Below are 16617 nucleotides of genomic sequence, written 5' to 3'. Positions count from 1 at the left end.
GCCCGTTTTCTACTGTCCATGTTCCATTTTTTCATCCAGTTTACATTAACACATGAGGTAACAATCGTCTTTTTCCTGCTAACCTCAGCAGACAAATCCACGCCCCAAGAAATCACTCAATCTGCATCTTTATCGATTTGTCGCGTTTTTCCCTTTTAATTTCTGCTAATGACTCCTACCTCCCGCCTTCAACAGGAGTAACCTCAACCCGATGCTGACTACGACTAACGAGCAAATCAGCTCTGACCTGCCGAGGTGCTTTTCCCCAAAGCAAGAGGATGGGAAATTTGGTACAAAGACCCCAGGAGCAAGCGGAGGCAGGGGAACGGTGCTAGGAAGGGGGTGAGAACACAGGACTTTGCAGAACAGCTACCCCAGCCACTGTAAATATTGCTTTTCCACCTTGATGAACTATATAGCAGGACAGGGTTACAGATCCTGAAAAGAACAGCTGACATCCCTTTGGTGTGGGATGTGGAGAAAGCAGCTCCAGGGCAGAAGACTAAGCAACAGGCAAAAACGAGCTGACAGAAACAGACAGGACATGGAAAGGAGAAAGGGAAAAGAAGTCAGCGTCAGACTTCAAGAAGACAGGCTGCTAGGCATGATTTTGTAAGAACATGAAGAAGAAAAGCAGGTCAGAAGAACTGGTAAATTTTTGAAGAAAGATGTTACAGGCTGAAGTAGGGTAACTGGCATCGAGGCCTGAGCTAAGCCGACAGCACGAAGAGTTTACTCTGATCCCTTTCTTCTTGCAGATTGGGATTTTACGAACACGTAGGAACTACCTGTGGTTCTCAGGCAACCCTATCATGCTATCAAGTGCTGTGAAGTTAGATCTAAATGTAGAATCTTGCTGGGATACTCTGCAATAAGACCTGGCTGGCCTGCAAGTTAAGGAAAGGAGCAGAGTTATTTCGGCACCTACCACTGCATCAACTAAGTTAAAAATACAAAGTCGTGACCCAGATGTGCCTGATCTATAATGCTGATCATCTGCCGGAATCAGAAAGACAGTTTTGTTATAACGGCGTGATTAATTATGTGTAGGATGAGGAAATGGTGACACTTTGAAAAAAAGTTGTCAGCACATTCAGAGTTAACATTTTTTTTCCCCTACCTTAGTAAGCCTGGCAGCTCTCTAGGATATATCCCTACTGAGAGAACTGACTCTGGGCAATCATACGCAGTAAAATTAAAAGGAGAAGAAAAAAAAAAAAAAAGACATTTTAAACAAAAAAAAGAAATTTTCTTAATGAGGAGCAAAAAGGCAGTCCTAAAAAATCCAGACCCAGCTTTATATGTAATATTTTCTATTTTCATTGCCTTCACACACTTCAGTGGATGCTCATTTTTTTCCTCTTCCCTTACGTTTTGCATTTATGATATCTCACATTGCTGCCAGGCAGGGAAAAAAAATATTGGATGAAGTTGCTCTGAAGCCTGTGTGGGATGTTCCTGAAAATCCTCAGCATTAGTAGTCACACGTAACAAACCGAAAAGTCCCATGCTTGGCACTCCAGCTTGCTCGAATATACTTACTGCTGGCCTCAAACCTCCCCAACAAGACTTACCTGCACAAATCCTTTCCAAATGCTCCTGTTATCAGCTCATTGCCTTTTTACATGTCATCTGTTTCCACATCTTCCTGCGATTCCCTTTTGGGAAGTGTCACAGGTACCCAGCTCCCACCCATCACGCAGCAAATAGAGGTCCAATCTTGCAAATGGTCTGGGACAACTGGGGATCCCCCAACTTGTTTGAATGGCAAATAAGCAGGGTTACGTTGCCTTCCCCTGTCCCTCACATCTGGAAGGAGCAGTGTGAAACCATCCTTCGATGTCCACTTAAGATGTGGGCTCCCTGAGGAAGGCACCAGGTTGGAATCACTACTTACACAATGGTTTGTGCAACGGGGTCCTGCACTGGGAGTAGGAGCACCCAGACATCGTGGTAATACAAACAACAGAATACTTGGCAACTTCAACCAGGTCAGCACCAGGCTGTGTGAATGAGCTCCGGTATTAGCAGACCTAATTAGCATTGAATTAGCAGTCTGGTATTGAAATAAAAAACCTCCCTGTTTTATGTTGCTGCTGTGTCGGCATGGGGGTTGTACAGATTTTATAGTGGCTGGGAGATGTAGACTTTCAGACAAACGTTGCAGGACTGTATCAAAAGGAGTATTAGTATGTGAGTTAAGTCTGCCAGAAAAAGCAATTTTGAAAAAGCAAGCATCGCTCAGAGAAATTAGAGTTCATCAATTTAACAGCACTGAAAGAACGAGGCAAGTAGTACAGAGAACGAACAGCCTGGCACTGGCCTGGAGGATGCAGTCAGATATTGAAGCCAAAAGGATGCTCCACAGCTTTCTTCTGGGTAAAGCACGTTCTGTGCACGTTCTGTATCTACAGCAAACGAGGTACCTTTTGTCTTTTCCTCTGATAATCGAGGCTCGTAACTGTTTTGAGGACTCAACACTTTTGTTCATCTCGAACCTTCTTTTACACATCACGTTTTCCAGCAAACAATTTTCTTTCAGTGCCTGCTGAACATGGCTAACCATTGTCTGTGTTCAAAAGAGATCTACGTATGGAATATAATTTACACCTTCAGTCATACAACTGTGTCCCTATGGATCACCTGAAAGAAGGCAATAAAAAACTAATGGCTCTGATACAAAAGTAATCGGATAGTTCGACTCTGAGCTCCCGTAGCGCAGGTCTCTGCTTCTGGGGGGTCAAGGCTCACCCGACCGATCCCTTCTTAATGGGCACTAAAATGCCCCTGCACTTCCACAGATACCAACTGCAAGGAGCTTCTTTCATTCTACGGAAAATATACCTTTCAATTGTGACAAAAAGGCAACAATTTCCTTTCTAAGCCAACTTTTCCCCATTAAATTTCAACTTCTCCTGTCGATACCCTGTTAAGACAGCACTTGGCTTTTTAATATTTCGCCTGTAGGATATATGCCAACATGTCCTTGATGTAGAAAATTTTAATTCAAATCAATACGTGTACAAGGTCACTTTAAAATTCAATTAATATGAATGAAAAAATATGCCCCACAGTTCTGTGAGCTGAAAACGGAACAGTTGCAAGTTAAATACCTCTGTAGCTTCTGTTTTGGTCTGCGTAATAACAATGCACATCTAACTTGCTTTTAACTCAAGTGTACTAAATTCAGACAGTTAAGTTATTCATAATGCCCCTGCTTCCTAAAACAGCAGGCTCCAGAAGAAGGTAGGACAGGCAGCTGATTGAAATCTGCAATATTATGCAGCTTTTCTGACAAAAATATATAAAATAAAAATCCTGAAATATCCCAGTTTTAAAAATATTTTGTCTATCACCAAGATAACTCTCAAAGAGCATATGACAGGCAGTGCATGCCAAGGATGGGGGAGGGAACCAGAATCATCAGGGAAAATGCTTTAGATAATTTCTGGTAAGACTGCTAAAAAAGTTCCCAGTTAACATCACTTACTGACTGGAAAAGCAGCGAGCACCTTTCCAAATAAATCAGTACCAGGGCCAAAATTAATTTACAAAATGAAAAGCATCAGAATTTATTTACCCTGCCAGAATTCTGCCTGGAGGAAATAGCTTGAAACAGCCCCCCCTTAATTTTGCCCTCTCATTGAAACCGATAGCAAATGAAAAGCGCTTTTATAACCGATTTTAAAAATGCATTAACGTTCTTCCTTCCGATTTATTTAAGTTTGCTATTAGGAGAAAGCGTGCTAACACCACTGAGCTCCAACACTTGTGCAAAAGGTTCCCACAGCTCCAGATTTCCTCTCGGCATCCCAGGGAATTTGCTGCTGATCTGAGCTGCAGATGCTCTGCATTGCAGAGCTAAAAAAGAAAACATGATTTTCAGTTAACATGGGTACCTCCCTGCTAGTAGGAAAAGGAGGATGACTTTGTACGTAGCTTTTATTCACCTTAGCAAACAACAAGGCAACGTCGAACCAGGGATATAACCAAGCTGTACGTGTTACTAGCAAAAGGCCAGACACCTGCTCCTTGTGATACCGTCAGCCATAAGCTTTTCCTCCCACTTCTACATTCATCTTACTAATCACTAGAATGGTTGGAGATCCTATTTATATAGACTGAAAAATAAGGTTTTGTATTAAAAGAAAAAAATAATTAAAATCCACCATCCGGGCCTTCAACTAGTTTGTTGGTTTTTTCCCCGTGTCTCATCTGCTGCTGGTGTGAATGCTGCGCCTTCCCTCACATGCTCATTATTCTTTAATGATGCCTATTTGTAAATAGCAAGATAAGATGCAATTAAGCCATTAGAGTCTAAATAAACAAACATACTAATTAGGTTCTTTACAAGGATTTTTTAAATTATTTTTTATTTTTTATGTTAGGGCTGGAATTTACCTTTCATTAATCTAACCTAATTGCAAGAGTGCACGATAAAACGTCAGCATGAATGAAGGACTTGAAATGATTTTGGCATACCAAGGATGAGCTGGTGATCCTCTCCCTCAGTACCATGGCACAATCTGCTGACAAAGCGAACAAACTGCATTGTTCAAAGGTTAAACTCTGGATTTTGCCAATGGCCAGCCATGCTTACGGATCAGTCACACTAATCCAGCACTGCTATGGATGGCAAAACGGATTCTGCCTCTTCTTGTGCTCTGTGTTACAGCACAGCAGGAATTTTACAGGGATTTTACAGAATATAAAACTGTAAGAACACCAAAACAGACCCATGAATTGTTGGGGCTGGTCAGCAACCCTGGTGTGCATTAAACCTGTGGGAGGGAGCAAAGCTGAGGACATCGCTGTCTGGTCTTTCTCTACTTTTTCCTACTTTTGTTCACTTTCCCATCCAAAAAAAAACATTCCCCATCTTCCTGGTCCTTGCACTGGACAAGTGGAAAACAATTTACAGTTTGATTCCCACCCATAATTCACATCTAAGACTTTCTTCTTCCACATACATGACCTCAAATGCTGTTTTAAAATGCTCGCTAAACGCTAAATCTTAAAAAAAAAACAAACTATGAAGCTACAGCAGTCCCAACAGTCTCCCTACCGGTTCAGAAGAGATTCCTCAAGACCAGTTACATAAAGGATCCTTGAACATCCCAGCAGCATTGTTAAAACCTAGCTAGTGTCTCCAAGAGAGTAAATCCCTAAATGAAGACTCACCACATGTGCCTAAAATGAGGTGCCTAAGCCAGCAGAAGTGGCTACATTCCCATCATAAACCTGCCTGCCTTTCATCCCCGCTAGCATTAAGCATGCAGGATATCCACGATTTCTGGAGTTACCAATTCCCCAGTGCCAACAGCCTCTGGCGCCCTGCAGGGACGAGACATCTGACTTCCAGAAGTAACACTCTACTGGAAACCCCTGGAGAATTAACCACTAACACGTGAAAAGTTTGCTGTCATCGCTAATTGGAACGCAGATGTCACAAAGGTCAGTTTAATTAGAAAACGATACTAACCACAGTCATCTTACAACTTGTAACTTCAGGTCACCAGAGGGATGCGCAGGCACCAGCCCACTAGGAGCAGATGCTCCACATGCATCCGAATGCTGCCTCCGAGAAAGAAACGGAGGAGCTCTGCAAGTCCTAAGGCAATACTAGCTTCCTAATGAACCACCGCAACGATAAAGGGAAACGCTTACACTGCTGAGCAGTTTGGTGAAAAGAGCGTGTGTGTGTGTCTTAGGAACAGCGTTAATTGTTCCTAGTCGAGTATGACATTAATACTAATTTCATATCAATTAGCATTCTTCTTCCCCCTGGTTTTTCAGCTTCTCCCAAGACCAGAGTGTCCTGACCATAAATCAGCTTGGTGGCCCTTTTTATTGGGCAAATAATAAATTTCAGAATCCATTTTCCCAGACAAAATCATCCTGACTTTATGTAAAACACTGATAAACAAATTTCAGACAGAAGAAATTATTCAGATTTAGCGAACAGATGTCAAGCCTATTTGCAATTAATACAGCCCACTTCCATACAATCAGACTGTTTAAAATGCTTGCAACAAGGCTTGAAAGTTGAAATGCAAATGTGTCTGGTTTTACCGAGAATGAATAGAATTTGTAGAAGAACATTTCATATTTTTATAGGAAAGATCTAAAAATCTAGGCATCTGTACAATTGTATGAATAGAATTTATCATCGGAAAGTTTTCAAGATAACATGAAAACAAGAACTCGTGATTTCTGAAATGAGCTTTGGTTTGGCAGAAACAGTTTTTCAAGTTGAGTTAGTTACACATATCATTATGCTTTAGAAACAGCTTAAAATATAGAAAACTATTCATTATTTGTAAAAATATTTACCCAATGTTCCTAACTTGTACAGCACTGCTTTCATATAGCTTTACAACACTGGGGAGACAGAGGATCGTTAAAGACCAAGTAGCTCCTTGGTCAAGATCAAGACAAGAGAGTAAGTTTCTGTGCCTGACTAGGACTTGTTAGCTACGTGAGCCTAAAGAAGTCATATCTGTCATTGAAAAAAATATGGCTAATATTTGCTGTTTTGTAAAATATTTCTGATGTCAAACAAATGAATTGCATACAGAAATTGGTAGCTTCACACTGAAAAAGTATTCTAAAATTAAGTAGCAGAAACAAGGTATGTGAAACAATCATACAGTACCTTACTAGAAAAAATAAGGAATTATCTCAGAATACACCTATACAACTAACCACTTAATACAAGCAAAAATCAAGGTATTTTTAGGTATTTTTCATTAATTAAAATCAATTTATGTTTACTTAACATATGAAATGAGGTTAATCTATTTATGTAGATCCTGGCATTTGACCAACAAAATCTCACAAAAACCTTAAGGAGTCCTCAGTTCCCTCTGCTGCTGCTGGAAATTAATTTTGCATAACACTTATTAAAGCTGATATAATTCCATGTTTAGTCTTTTTTATGCATAGTGTGATTAAAAGATAAATTGAAAAATCACTAGTGAAGATTGGGATTAAACAGCACCTTGAAATGATAAACTGCTTTTAAAATCAGTTGAGGATTTCACACAGCTCTGAAAGATTTCAATTATTTATGTGTTTGGTCTGTGTAGCATAAATCCAGACTAATGAGGTACAATTGCTGTGTATAAATCTAAAACATAAAAAACTCCTTATTGTCTGGAGAAAACAGTAACCTCAAAGGACTAGGAGGCAGCAACCTTTCAAGGCACAGCATTTGCGCTGCCAGGAATAGTTTTTTTCTTTTTTTTTTTTTTTTTTTTCTTTTTTCTTTGCTTAAAGTTCTCAGCTAATGTGAAGCTGTACCCTGTCTAGGGAGAGCCCAGCTTAATACAAAGGTTACTAGCCATAAGACTTAGACCAGCAGCTCACACCACCGATAATTATTCCTCTTGAAACACTGGATGAATCGGAGACTTTTGAAGTCACAGCTCTACAGATAAGGACATAAATTGATTTCCATGTGTACATAAAGTTGTACCTCAATCAGTTTTGGGCTGAAACTTTCCTTATTAGGTCTTTTTTTCCTAAAGATGATTTGTTTGGCAATGTCTCCAGTTATTCTTAAGTTTCAAAGAATCTCAAAAGCACACCGTTCTTCCACCCCACCTCCTTCCAATAATTTGCACATTCTTAAAATATGCACGCTGTTTACCACGCCTTTGACAGTGACTACATGTGTTTCTCATAAACTGAATGACTGCATTTAAAGACATCTTGACATAACAAATAGATAACCTCGACATCCAAGATCTTTACAAGCAATGGCAGGTATGATATGAACGGTCCAAGGATGAAACTGGTTGAGATCACAGAGTTACTTAATTAACTCTGAGCAAACACTATGGTTGTGAAATACTCTTCAACAAAACAAGCATTATCTGAATCCTTTGGTGTTGTAGTAAACCGCTCTGCTGTAAGGGAGTAACTCCAAATCTAACTTGGGATGAGTTCAGAGTGAGAAATCACAAGTACTGAAGAAACCTCCCTTCTTCTGGGGGAGGTGCTCTTCACACTGCCCATCCTGCAGCACCTTTCGCTGAATGATTTGTGGCTGAAAACAGCAAAAGCTTTTGTAGCAGTCAGGGCCAGATGGAAAGAGCCATATTGGCAGCATCAACTGAGACAGATGGGAGAGAGGGAAAACCTGCCTAAAAGAAAAAACGATAAACCCATCACACAATCACATGCAAAAATACTTTAAAAACAGTCTTTCTGATCTCTGATCCAAGGAAAATATGCATGCCACTGGTTCAATACAGGGCTGCTGTCTTGTAGCAACAATAATGTCCTTGATTTAGATACCAACTGTAACATGGAATTCAGCAAGTCATTACTGATTGCAAATGGTGCTTCTTTCACAGCACTCTTCCAACATACCTTGTTCCTAACCAGTTATATCCAAGAAGATTTACATAATTTCCTAATCGTGCCCAAATCTTGAGAAGTATCACATATTTTCTGACCTCAAAAAGCCATCAGAATTGGAAGGTACTCGCTAGGTGCAAAGAGGAACCTGAGAGAATGCAAATGGTTTCCAAGCAAGGAAGTAAAACCAAGCATCTTTCTACGGTGAAATAGTTAAATATAAAGTCAGCTTAGCAGCAAATGCAAAAGCTTCCACGACTTAGAGCTTCTTAAGACTGCACTGATGAATTCAATTCTTTTATGGAATATGTTGTTCCACTTGGTGAATCCAACAATTGCAGATTAAATGTTTTAATTCCAGTGGAAGCCAGCTGTTTGTTTTAACCTCTGACTCAGTTAATCTCTTGCAAATTTTGGGCTGTTCAAAGAAAGTTAATAATGGAATGTTAGAAAGTTGATTAATAAGAACAACAAAACCACAGTTACACTTACTATAGAAAAGTGAACAAAAACCTTGAAAAATACAGGCAACATCTAAAAATAATAGGGCATTCAAATTAACAAACTCTATAAATAGTATAAAATCTATTGACTCAACAAATCCGTTTTGGCAGAATATCTGAGTTTTAGATTCATGTTACCATTTAATTGGAAACAAGAACTATACTTACATACACATTATACCCAAGCCTTCTGTAATAGCCTGGATGAAAAAAGGAAAATGTAAGAGGAAGTGCCATGAAAAATCTGAGATGGAAAAGACTGATTTGGTCCCAATTCTTAACAGGGGTATAGAATATTTTATTTAAAAGTTTGCGAAAGGTGAGACTTCTGCCTGTCATCTTACTAGAGGAGAATCAGCTTCTAACTGCCATGCTATTAAGACCTCAACAGACTCTACTTCTGTGATGATGTCCTAGAGTAAAGAACTTTAAAGACTCCTTTCTAGCTATAAGCACAACAGCTGCCCATGAAAATTGATGTGAACAATAGGCTCTTCTGGAATGAAATCTTGCTTGGTCAGGCAGAAATAAGTCGAATGTATTGGACTTGTTTATCTATAATCCGGCCTTTACTGCTCATTTACTTCAAAGGCAAATTCTTGACTTCATCATAAAACAGAAATTCACTGAACCAAGATCAATTTGAACAAATTTAAATCATATTGGTTTCCTTTTTCTTTCTCTTCCTCCCACTTTTTTTCTTCTTAATTATCATGATTAAGACAGTCATTGTTAAGACTGCTGAAAAACACAGTGCATATTTGAGTTTGCGTTCGTATTTCTACAATCATATTTAACAATAAAATGTAATAGATCTGATGTTTAAATGCAAAATTCTTTTTGTCATCCATTTGCCTAAGAGAAAAGAAAAGTCTTATGCTGCTGGCACAAATGAAGAACAGTGTTTTTCTGGGAAAAAAAATAATCTTTAATAACCTGCATTTTAGAAATACTAATTAAATCCCTTAAGAAATCCATTTTAAGGGATTAAATGATCCAACTTACCAGAAGCATTGCAGAGGCCCCATTTGGCCGGGATAGCTGGATAGTCATTTCAGGGAACATCCTATCAATGCGATTGATCACATCATCGACGTATCTACCAAACAAAGCAACACAACAGAATTAACACACACAAGCTCCTGGGCACAGACCCACAGATTATTACTCCTTTTTAATAATATCCACAGGACTTCAAATTATTTCTCTTTGATACATATGTATTTTTTTAAAAAGCAATTAAAAGACTTACTGATAAAAGGAAGCACACCAGAGCCCGATGTTGTTTTGAAAATTAATTACTCTGCCTTTAAAAACATGTGTTTACTTGATTTTTGTCCAAAGCTGTCAGCCTTAAATTCCTGCTATCATATTCCTATACTTTTACTTCAGGGGGGCGTCAGAGGATACATTATCAATATTAATCTTTCAGCATAGAAATTCATAGGTTATCACCTCCTTACCCCCTCCTTGAGTCTTCTAACTATTCTTAGTGGTTTGTTTCCAGAATCTTTCAAAATACGCTTTATTATTACAAGTCATTTTCCAATTCACTTATACAGCACTGGTGACTGAAATTGGCTGGCACGTTCTGGAGGTGACCACATGCAGGGGCACAATGACATCCCTTCTGCAGGGCATAAACCCTCTGCCTCTGTTCGGGCAGGCCCGGCCTAGTGCCCACACGTCTGCCTTGGGTACCCGGTGCTGCCAGCAGACCCCACACCCACTGACAGTGACAGCTTCCTTGCAGACTCCTCATTTCCCAGGCCGCAGCATTATGTGCACGTCTCATGTCCTTTAGCCATTCCTTTGGACATGTTGAAATGCATATTACCTGCCTCAGCAAAGTTTACCACACAGTCAATACCGTGCTGTAAGCTGATCTGTCCTCCTTTACCACTTCCAGTTCCCCTTGCCCTTGCATCGCCTACATGATGTATCAGGGATGTTTCTCTGCTTCCTCTTTGGCCACTAATAGAAATGCTCAAGAGTGCAGGGCTGAGTATTGCTCTATGCCACCTTCAGAGACTGTCCCACATTTCCAGACAGGTAAGGGAACAACGTGCCATCCTCTGGAAACCAGCATGGGAGTCAGAACTGAGAACCGAAACGTGAAGCAGCAAATGGTGGAGACAGGAGGAGGCACCCACGAGGCCTACTGAGATGTCAGCTCCTTACAAAGTGATCTCCGAGAGGCTGCTGACCCTGCAGTGCTCCAGTACTGACCATGAGAGCTGCCCACCACAAACCAGACAAAAACACCTCTACAGAGAAGGGAAATGGCCCTGACAGCTCCACTGTAAAGCAGCTGTAACGTGATCAGTACACGGGAGAAGGGAAGATGGCAAAATACATACAAAATGAAATACTGTATGAGGAAAAAAAAAGGTATCTTGCCTGACCTTAGATACAGATGAACTACGAGCCTAGGTGGATGCTGTACATACATATTCAAACAAAAATACACAGCATTTTAAACAGCGTGAGTCTGGATATTTAAATACATGTTTTTGTTTAAAAGAAAAGTATTTCTGCAAAACATTCTTAAACTGAGCCAAATATCCTTTACTATGCAACAGGTGAGTCTGCAAATGTTTGGAACAAAACACCTGGCAGTATTTGTCAAGGAAACTCCCTATGGGATTTTTTCCCCATCAAAGTTACAGGACACCAAGATCAAGGGTTTGTAGATGAGCTTACTCATAGGAGTCACTGAACAATAAAACCCAACAAGAAACTGCCATTCTGAAACCTGAAAAGTTCTCACACCTTTTCAAACCAGGGAGATGCCACACTTCCCAGCTCTGTAAGAGATCGGTCAGGAGAGGCACTACTGACACTAACATCTTGTGCATTTACCAACTCTGCCGCTTGATCACAGAACCATGAATGCATTTATTTACAAACTACTTTCATGCTAGCCCACATATGTGTTCTGATAAAAGATTTTGGAAAATTAGTTGCCCTAGTTAAATCAACAATAAAACTGAAAAATCTAATTATTTCCCTTTAACCTGCTTAGATGAAGGCAAAACATCTTGAATTGTTGCTCTTCAAAGTTACCCAGGTCTGATGTTAGTTGCTGGGGGGAAAAAAAAAGTCCCCTGTCCCCCAAGCCCCCCAGTCAGGTGCTACCATCTGTTTATCTGTTTGCTATTTTGCAAGGGATTAAAAATCACCACCAAGAAAACACATATATATATATAAATATACATACACACATGTATAACGTATCAGTCAAGAATGTTATACATACACAGCTGGTAAAATCAGTCCATTTTTAAAATATAACAAAAGAGTGGAATTAGTTACGCCAATTTTGCATAAAAACCTTAATCCGCCCTTCCAGTTGTGCAGAAAAAAGTTTCCCTGTTCATTTGAATGACTCATTAACAGCTTGCTTGCTAGTAAGCCTTCAAAATATACATAAGCCAAGAACTTCCATAGCATGGTGAAAGAGGAGGCATGTAAATGCTTCAGAATGAATAATCTACACATCAACAGCACACACCTATTTTTAAACATTACTGAATCCCATACTTTTTTTTTTTAATGCACTATGAGAGTTTATGCTACTTTGTAAATGCAATTACTGCAGGCTTAGCAAATAAATTAAGCTAGCACTTGTGTGTGAATAGAGATGAGTGACTGAGAAGCAGGCAAAAAGAAATTCTGCATTTCTTGATTAGTATATGGTTAGGAATGTGCCTCATAGCCTGGGACAGTCTAACTCAAATTACTGCATAACTTACATTTTCTAATTTTCTGAGGTTAGGGTAATAATAAGTTAAACAAAGAAAATACAAAAAGTTGCACATCATAAAACAAGGGCTCTTTGCACGCTGACAAAGACGATACACATTAAGGAAGAAAAATTCAAGTAATTTAAATTGTATAAACAGTTGGATTTGGGCATTTAATCTGCTTGTGTCTTTTTGAAAAAAAAAAAAACAGTGGACATGCACATTTATCCTTTGAAAATGTGATCCAGGCTGGTTGGAGGTAAGCAATTCTTCAACTCTTAGACCTGATTATTTTTAAATGTAAAACTTCTCTTGACTGCGTGCATTAAAACTTGACTCAAACCCAACAATCATCTTGTGCTACCTGAGCAGCAGAAGAAAAAGCCATCGTTTTTCTTTCAGAAATGACTGGTGTAAGGCAGAACAGGGAATTAATTCCATGCTTGTGAAAAGTCCTAACTGAAATCAGGCATAAAGCTAACAACTTGGGGAAAACCTAGAAGATCTAGAAATCTTCTGAAGACTGCTGTTAGTGTTATTTCCATGTTAAGGTTTTCCAAAAGCTGGTTAGTAACATACTTTGCATTTAGAAGCCTGTTAATTTTGTAATACTCTTCATAGGTCAGTTGACACCCTCCCCTAAACCCCAACCCTCCAAAAAAAACCACAAGTAAACAACCAAAAAAGAAGACATCAGAGCTTCCTGAGGACTCATCAGAACAGAAGGATTCTTCAGAGGTTCACATAAAATTACTAAATTAGCCTGACTACATGACGGCCTCAAATATAAAATGACAAACAACCTAATCTAAAGCAAAATTCTTCTAGAGAGATGCCCTTCAGAGAGGACATCTGGTAAAACATCTTGTGAAAGGATGGGTATGATAAGTCAGATGCAGCACAGCAACATAGCAGCATAGCTGGTGACGATCTTAGGGAAAACTGAAGAACATATGACAAAGACAAGATAAAGAGCACTCCTGAGGCTGTCTGGAAAAAGGGTCAGAGAAAAAGCTGCTGTCTGGAACTTATTTTGCAGAGCTGAAATACATTAATTTCGTGCCAAAATAAGCAAGTCACAATTTATACATCTCAATCCAGTATGTTACAGCTCAAAAATACAATGGCCCCTATTTATGTTATAGGATTTCTTATATAGGATCAGGAAGCATACCACTTAAGGATGGAGAAAAGTGTCATTTTACTTCTGCTGTATGCGCCTTTAACTTTTAATGTATTTACTGTGTCTCATTTTTCTTCTACTTCAATAGATGCTGGTTGGAATGAGCATTTCAAGACACAGAAATAGTAACACAAAGCAGGGGAAAGCCAATGGAAATAAATTTGCTGTAATATTAGGCATATATGCATCTGGAGAAAAAAAACACGCGGAACTCTTAGAATTAAAAATGAACTGAATTTATAAGGCAATAATTTCCTCTTCTGCCCTCAAACAAGCATTGTTCCACCTACAAAGGATTGAAAAGAGAGTCTGGAGAGACAATGGAGAGACAAACCCCTTCCCACAGCTTCTCTATCATGCAAAGGACGCTCCAACAGGTCTGAAGACAGACTGCAAAAGACCATGCCCAGGAGTTCATGCATTCAATTACAGCACAGTATTTTAATTCTTTATAGACCCAATTTCATCTTGCTTATTCCTTGAGGCCTCAAAAAACCTAACTTTAAGACCCTCGGTTAGTCCCATTCTATTCAAAAGAGCTTCAAGCAACTTGAGCAGTAACTGTGCCCTAATCCAGATGGCGACACAGCCCAGTCCGTAAGGAACAGCAGACAAGACCAACGAGACCTCGATCATTAAATCGTATCAAATACTAAACCAATTTTGTTAATGTAATTTTACAAGTCAGAGGGAGGATTTTTAAAGAAGCTTTAATAGCTGCCTTGTAACAACTTCCCTCTCCCATTTTTTTCATCCTTCTCTCCCTCATGCCACAGATTCATGACTTTTAAAGAGGTTTCAAAATTATATTTTTGACAGAAAATCTTTATTTTAAAAATGATAAATAGTAACACTCGGGGGTACGCATCTGAATGTGCAACAGAACCTGTCCAGTAAGATCAGACAGAACATCAGATGCTCTCCAAGGCTGTCAACGCTACAAATCGTTATTTTCATTTTAATGTAGTAGAACACTGTTTGGTACAAACGTGCTATGGTAACACTGCAAAAGTCAAATTTAACAATCTACTTCACAAACACCAGAAAGACTAGAATTAATTCAAAATGCTGTACTCCAAATGCATTTGTTTTTGTTACGAACATGCAGACAAACAACACTATCATAAAGCAACAGAGATACTCTGAAAATTTCTCAGCAGTTTTGCCAATAAGGACGCATAGGAACCCTTTAGTCCATATTACAAGAATAATGCCTGGAAAAACTGGAAGAAACTTTGGAAGCCAGCTATAAAATACTGACTAAAATGGAGTAATTAGTTATGCAAAATGCTAAGCAAGATGTTTCATACAGAAACATCAGGCTGACAACACAGAAATAATTCAGGAACCATCTTTGTAGATAAACACTCTTTGATTCCCTCCTAGAAGCTCCGTAGGACAATAATATGAAAAACTAATTCATTATAAATACCTTTCAGTTCTATACTGGACAGATGGCTTAGTTCTCTAATGTGACCTCCTTCTCTCCCCTTTTTATTTTTTTTCTTTATTTTCATTTTTACTGGATTAGATCCAGTGATCCAACGTTAGCGTGACGTTTAGCAGCTTCGGCAAGATTTAAATAGCATTTATCCCACACAGTGTTTCACTTGCATGCTGTTCTTTTTTTTTTCACTCAACAGTGCAGTTAAAAAATTAGAAATATAGGTATTAATAATTTTTGGAGGAGGTCTTCCAGAAAAAAGAAAATTTTGTTAAATTATTTTAGATAGAGGTAGAAACAGACAGATGTTTGTAATACTTTGGAGCTTAATCTTTCCTTATACAGTCAGTGAAAACCCACACATGAAATGAAGAGATGCTCCAATTCTGTTGAATCTGTGATTCATGGTATTCTGGACAGCGAAAGGGGAAACTCTCCACACATTCTCTCTCTTACTAGCACAGTATTTACTTGCTCCCAGATTCTGGGGAGGGCTTTTAGTTACTATTTTCATCACAGCTAATAGCTTCTTTTTATGTAACTGATTTTTCAGAAATATGGGCTGGTGCTGCAAGCTTTTGCTAGTGTATGTAGTGTTCACTAATAAAGACTTTGGTGCAAAGAGCCTGCCTCCACTCCGCTAAGACCAATGGCACAACTATTTTTTTCAGAACTAGGCTGAATAATCAACTGAAAGCTTTTAACAGTGGCAGGATTTTAAATATCCCAGGTTTTATAGAGAGAATAAATAGCTTTCAGAAAATCTGATTAGAGAAATATTATATTTTAAAACATACCATCACAGTTCTAGCGTGATTTATTAACCACAGAATTAAGGTTTTAATTTGATTCAGCTACCTGCTGAGCAAATCTCTGCAGGTAGCAAATTCAAGTTGATGGAAGGCTTCTGAGCAGCATCAATTAACAATAGTTATTAAAACAGTGACCTCTGCCAGCTTTTGTGAAATGACACTTCCTGCTTGGATAGGCAATGAAGAGCATGAAAAGAAATTCAACAACTCTCACGCTGAGAAAGCACCTTCAAGTCTCAAGACATGAGATTAGACAGCTGTCACAACCTGTAATATCTGTACATCAAACCTGGAAGTCTCAGCTTCTTTCCCCAAATTCCACAGTTTTGTTGATTTGTTGTTATTTCAGGCCATTGCTCTTCTGTATAGAACCTCTTTAAAAATGCTCGTTTCCTGACCTCAGTACTAAAGTCATTTGCCTGTTTTGACCAACTTCTCCCCCAGCTATAAACTTCCTTGCCAGGCTGTCTTGCCTTACAGCCGTACCACTGCCCTCCTGACCTTTCTGAACAAACTGCTGCAGTGGTTTCCTCTTTCTTCTCTCATCCAAATTAAAAGTTTCTAT

General features: G+C 39.0%; 1 protein-coding gene across 1 annotated transcript in view; it reads right to left on the bottom strand.

The window, feature by feature from the left end:
• The window catches only part of MED27 (mediator complex subunit 27), a 93574-nt gene that overhangs the window by 19677 nt on the left and 57280 nt on the right, over positions 1 to 16617 (bottom strand). The window contains exon 4 of the mRNA XM_027470617.3: positions 9873 to 9966. Coding sequence (XP_027326418.1) covers positions 9873 to 9966 — 94 coding nt within the window. The remainder of the gene's footprint in view (positions 1 to 9872; positions 9967 to 16617) is intronic.

The sequence above is a fragment of the Anas platyrhynchos genome, chromosome 18, assembly GCF_047663525.1.
Source record: "Anas platyrhynchos isolate ZD024472 breed Pekin duck chromosome 18, IASCAAS_PekinDuck_T2T, whole genome shotgun sequence".
NCBI classification, from domain to species: domain Eukaryota; kingdom Metazoa; phylum Chordata; class Aves; order Anseriformes; family Anatidae; genus Anas; species Anas platyrhynchos.
The sequence above is the reverse complement of the archived record's forward strand: the minus strand, read 5'-3'. Positions and strand labels throughout refer to the sequence as shown.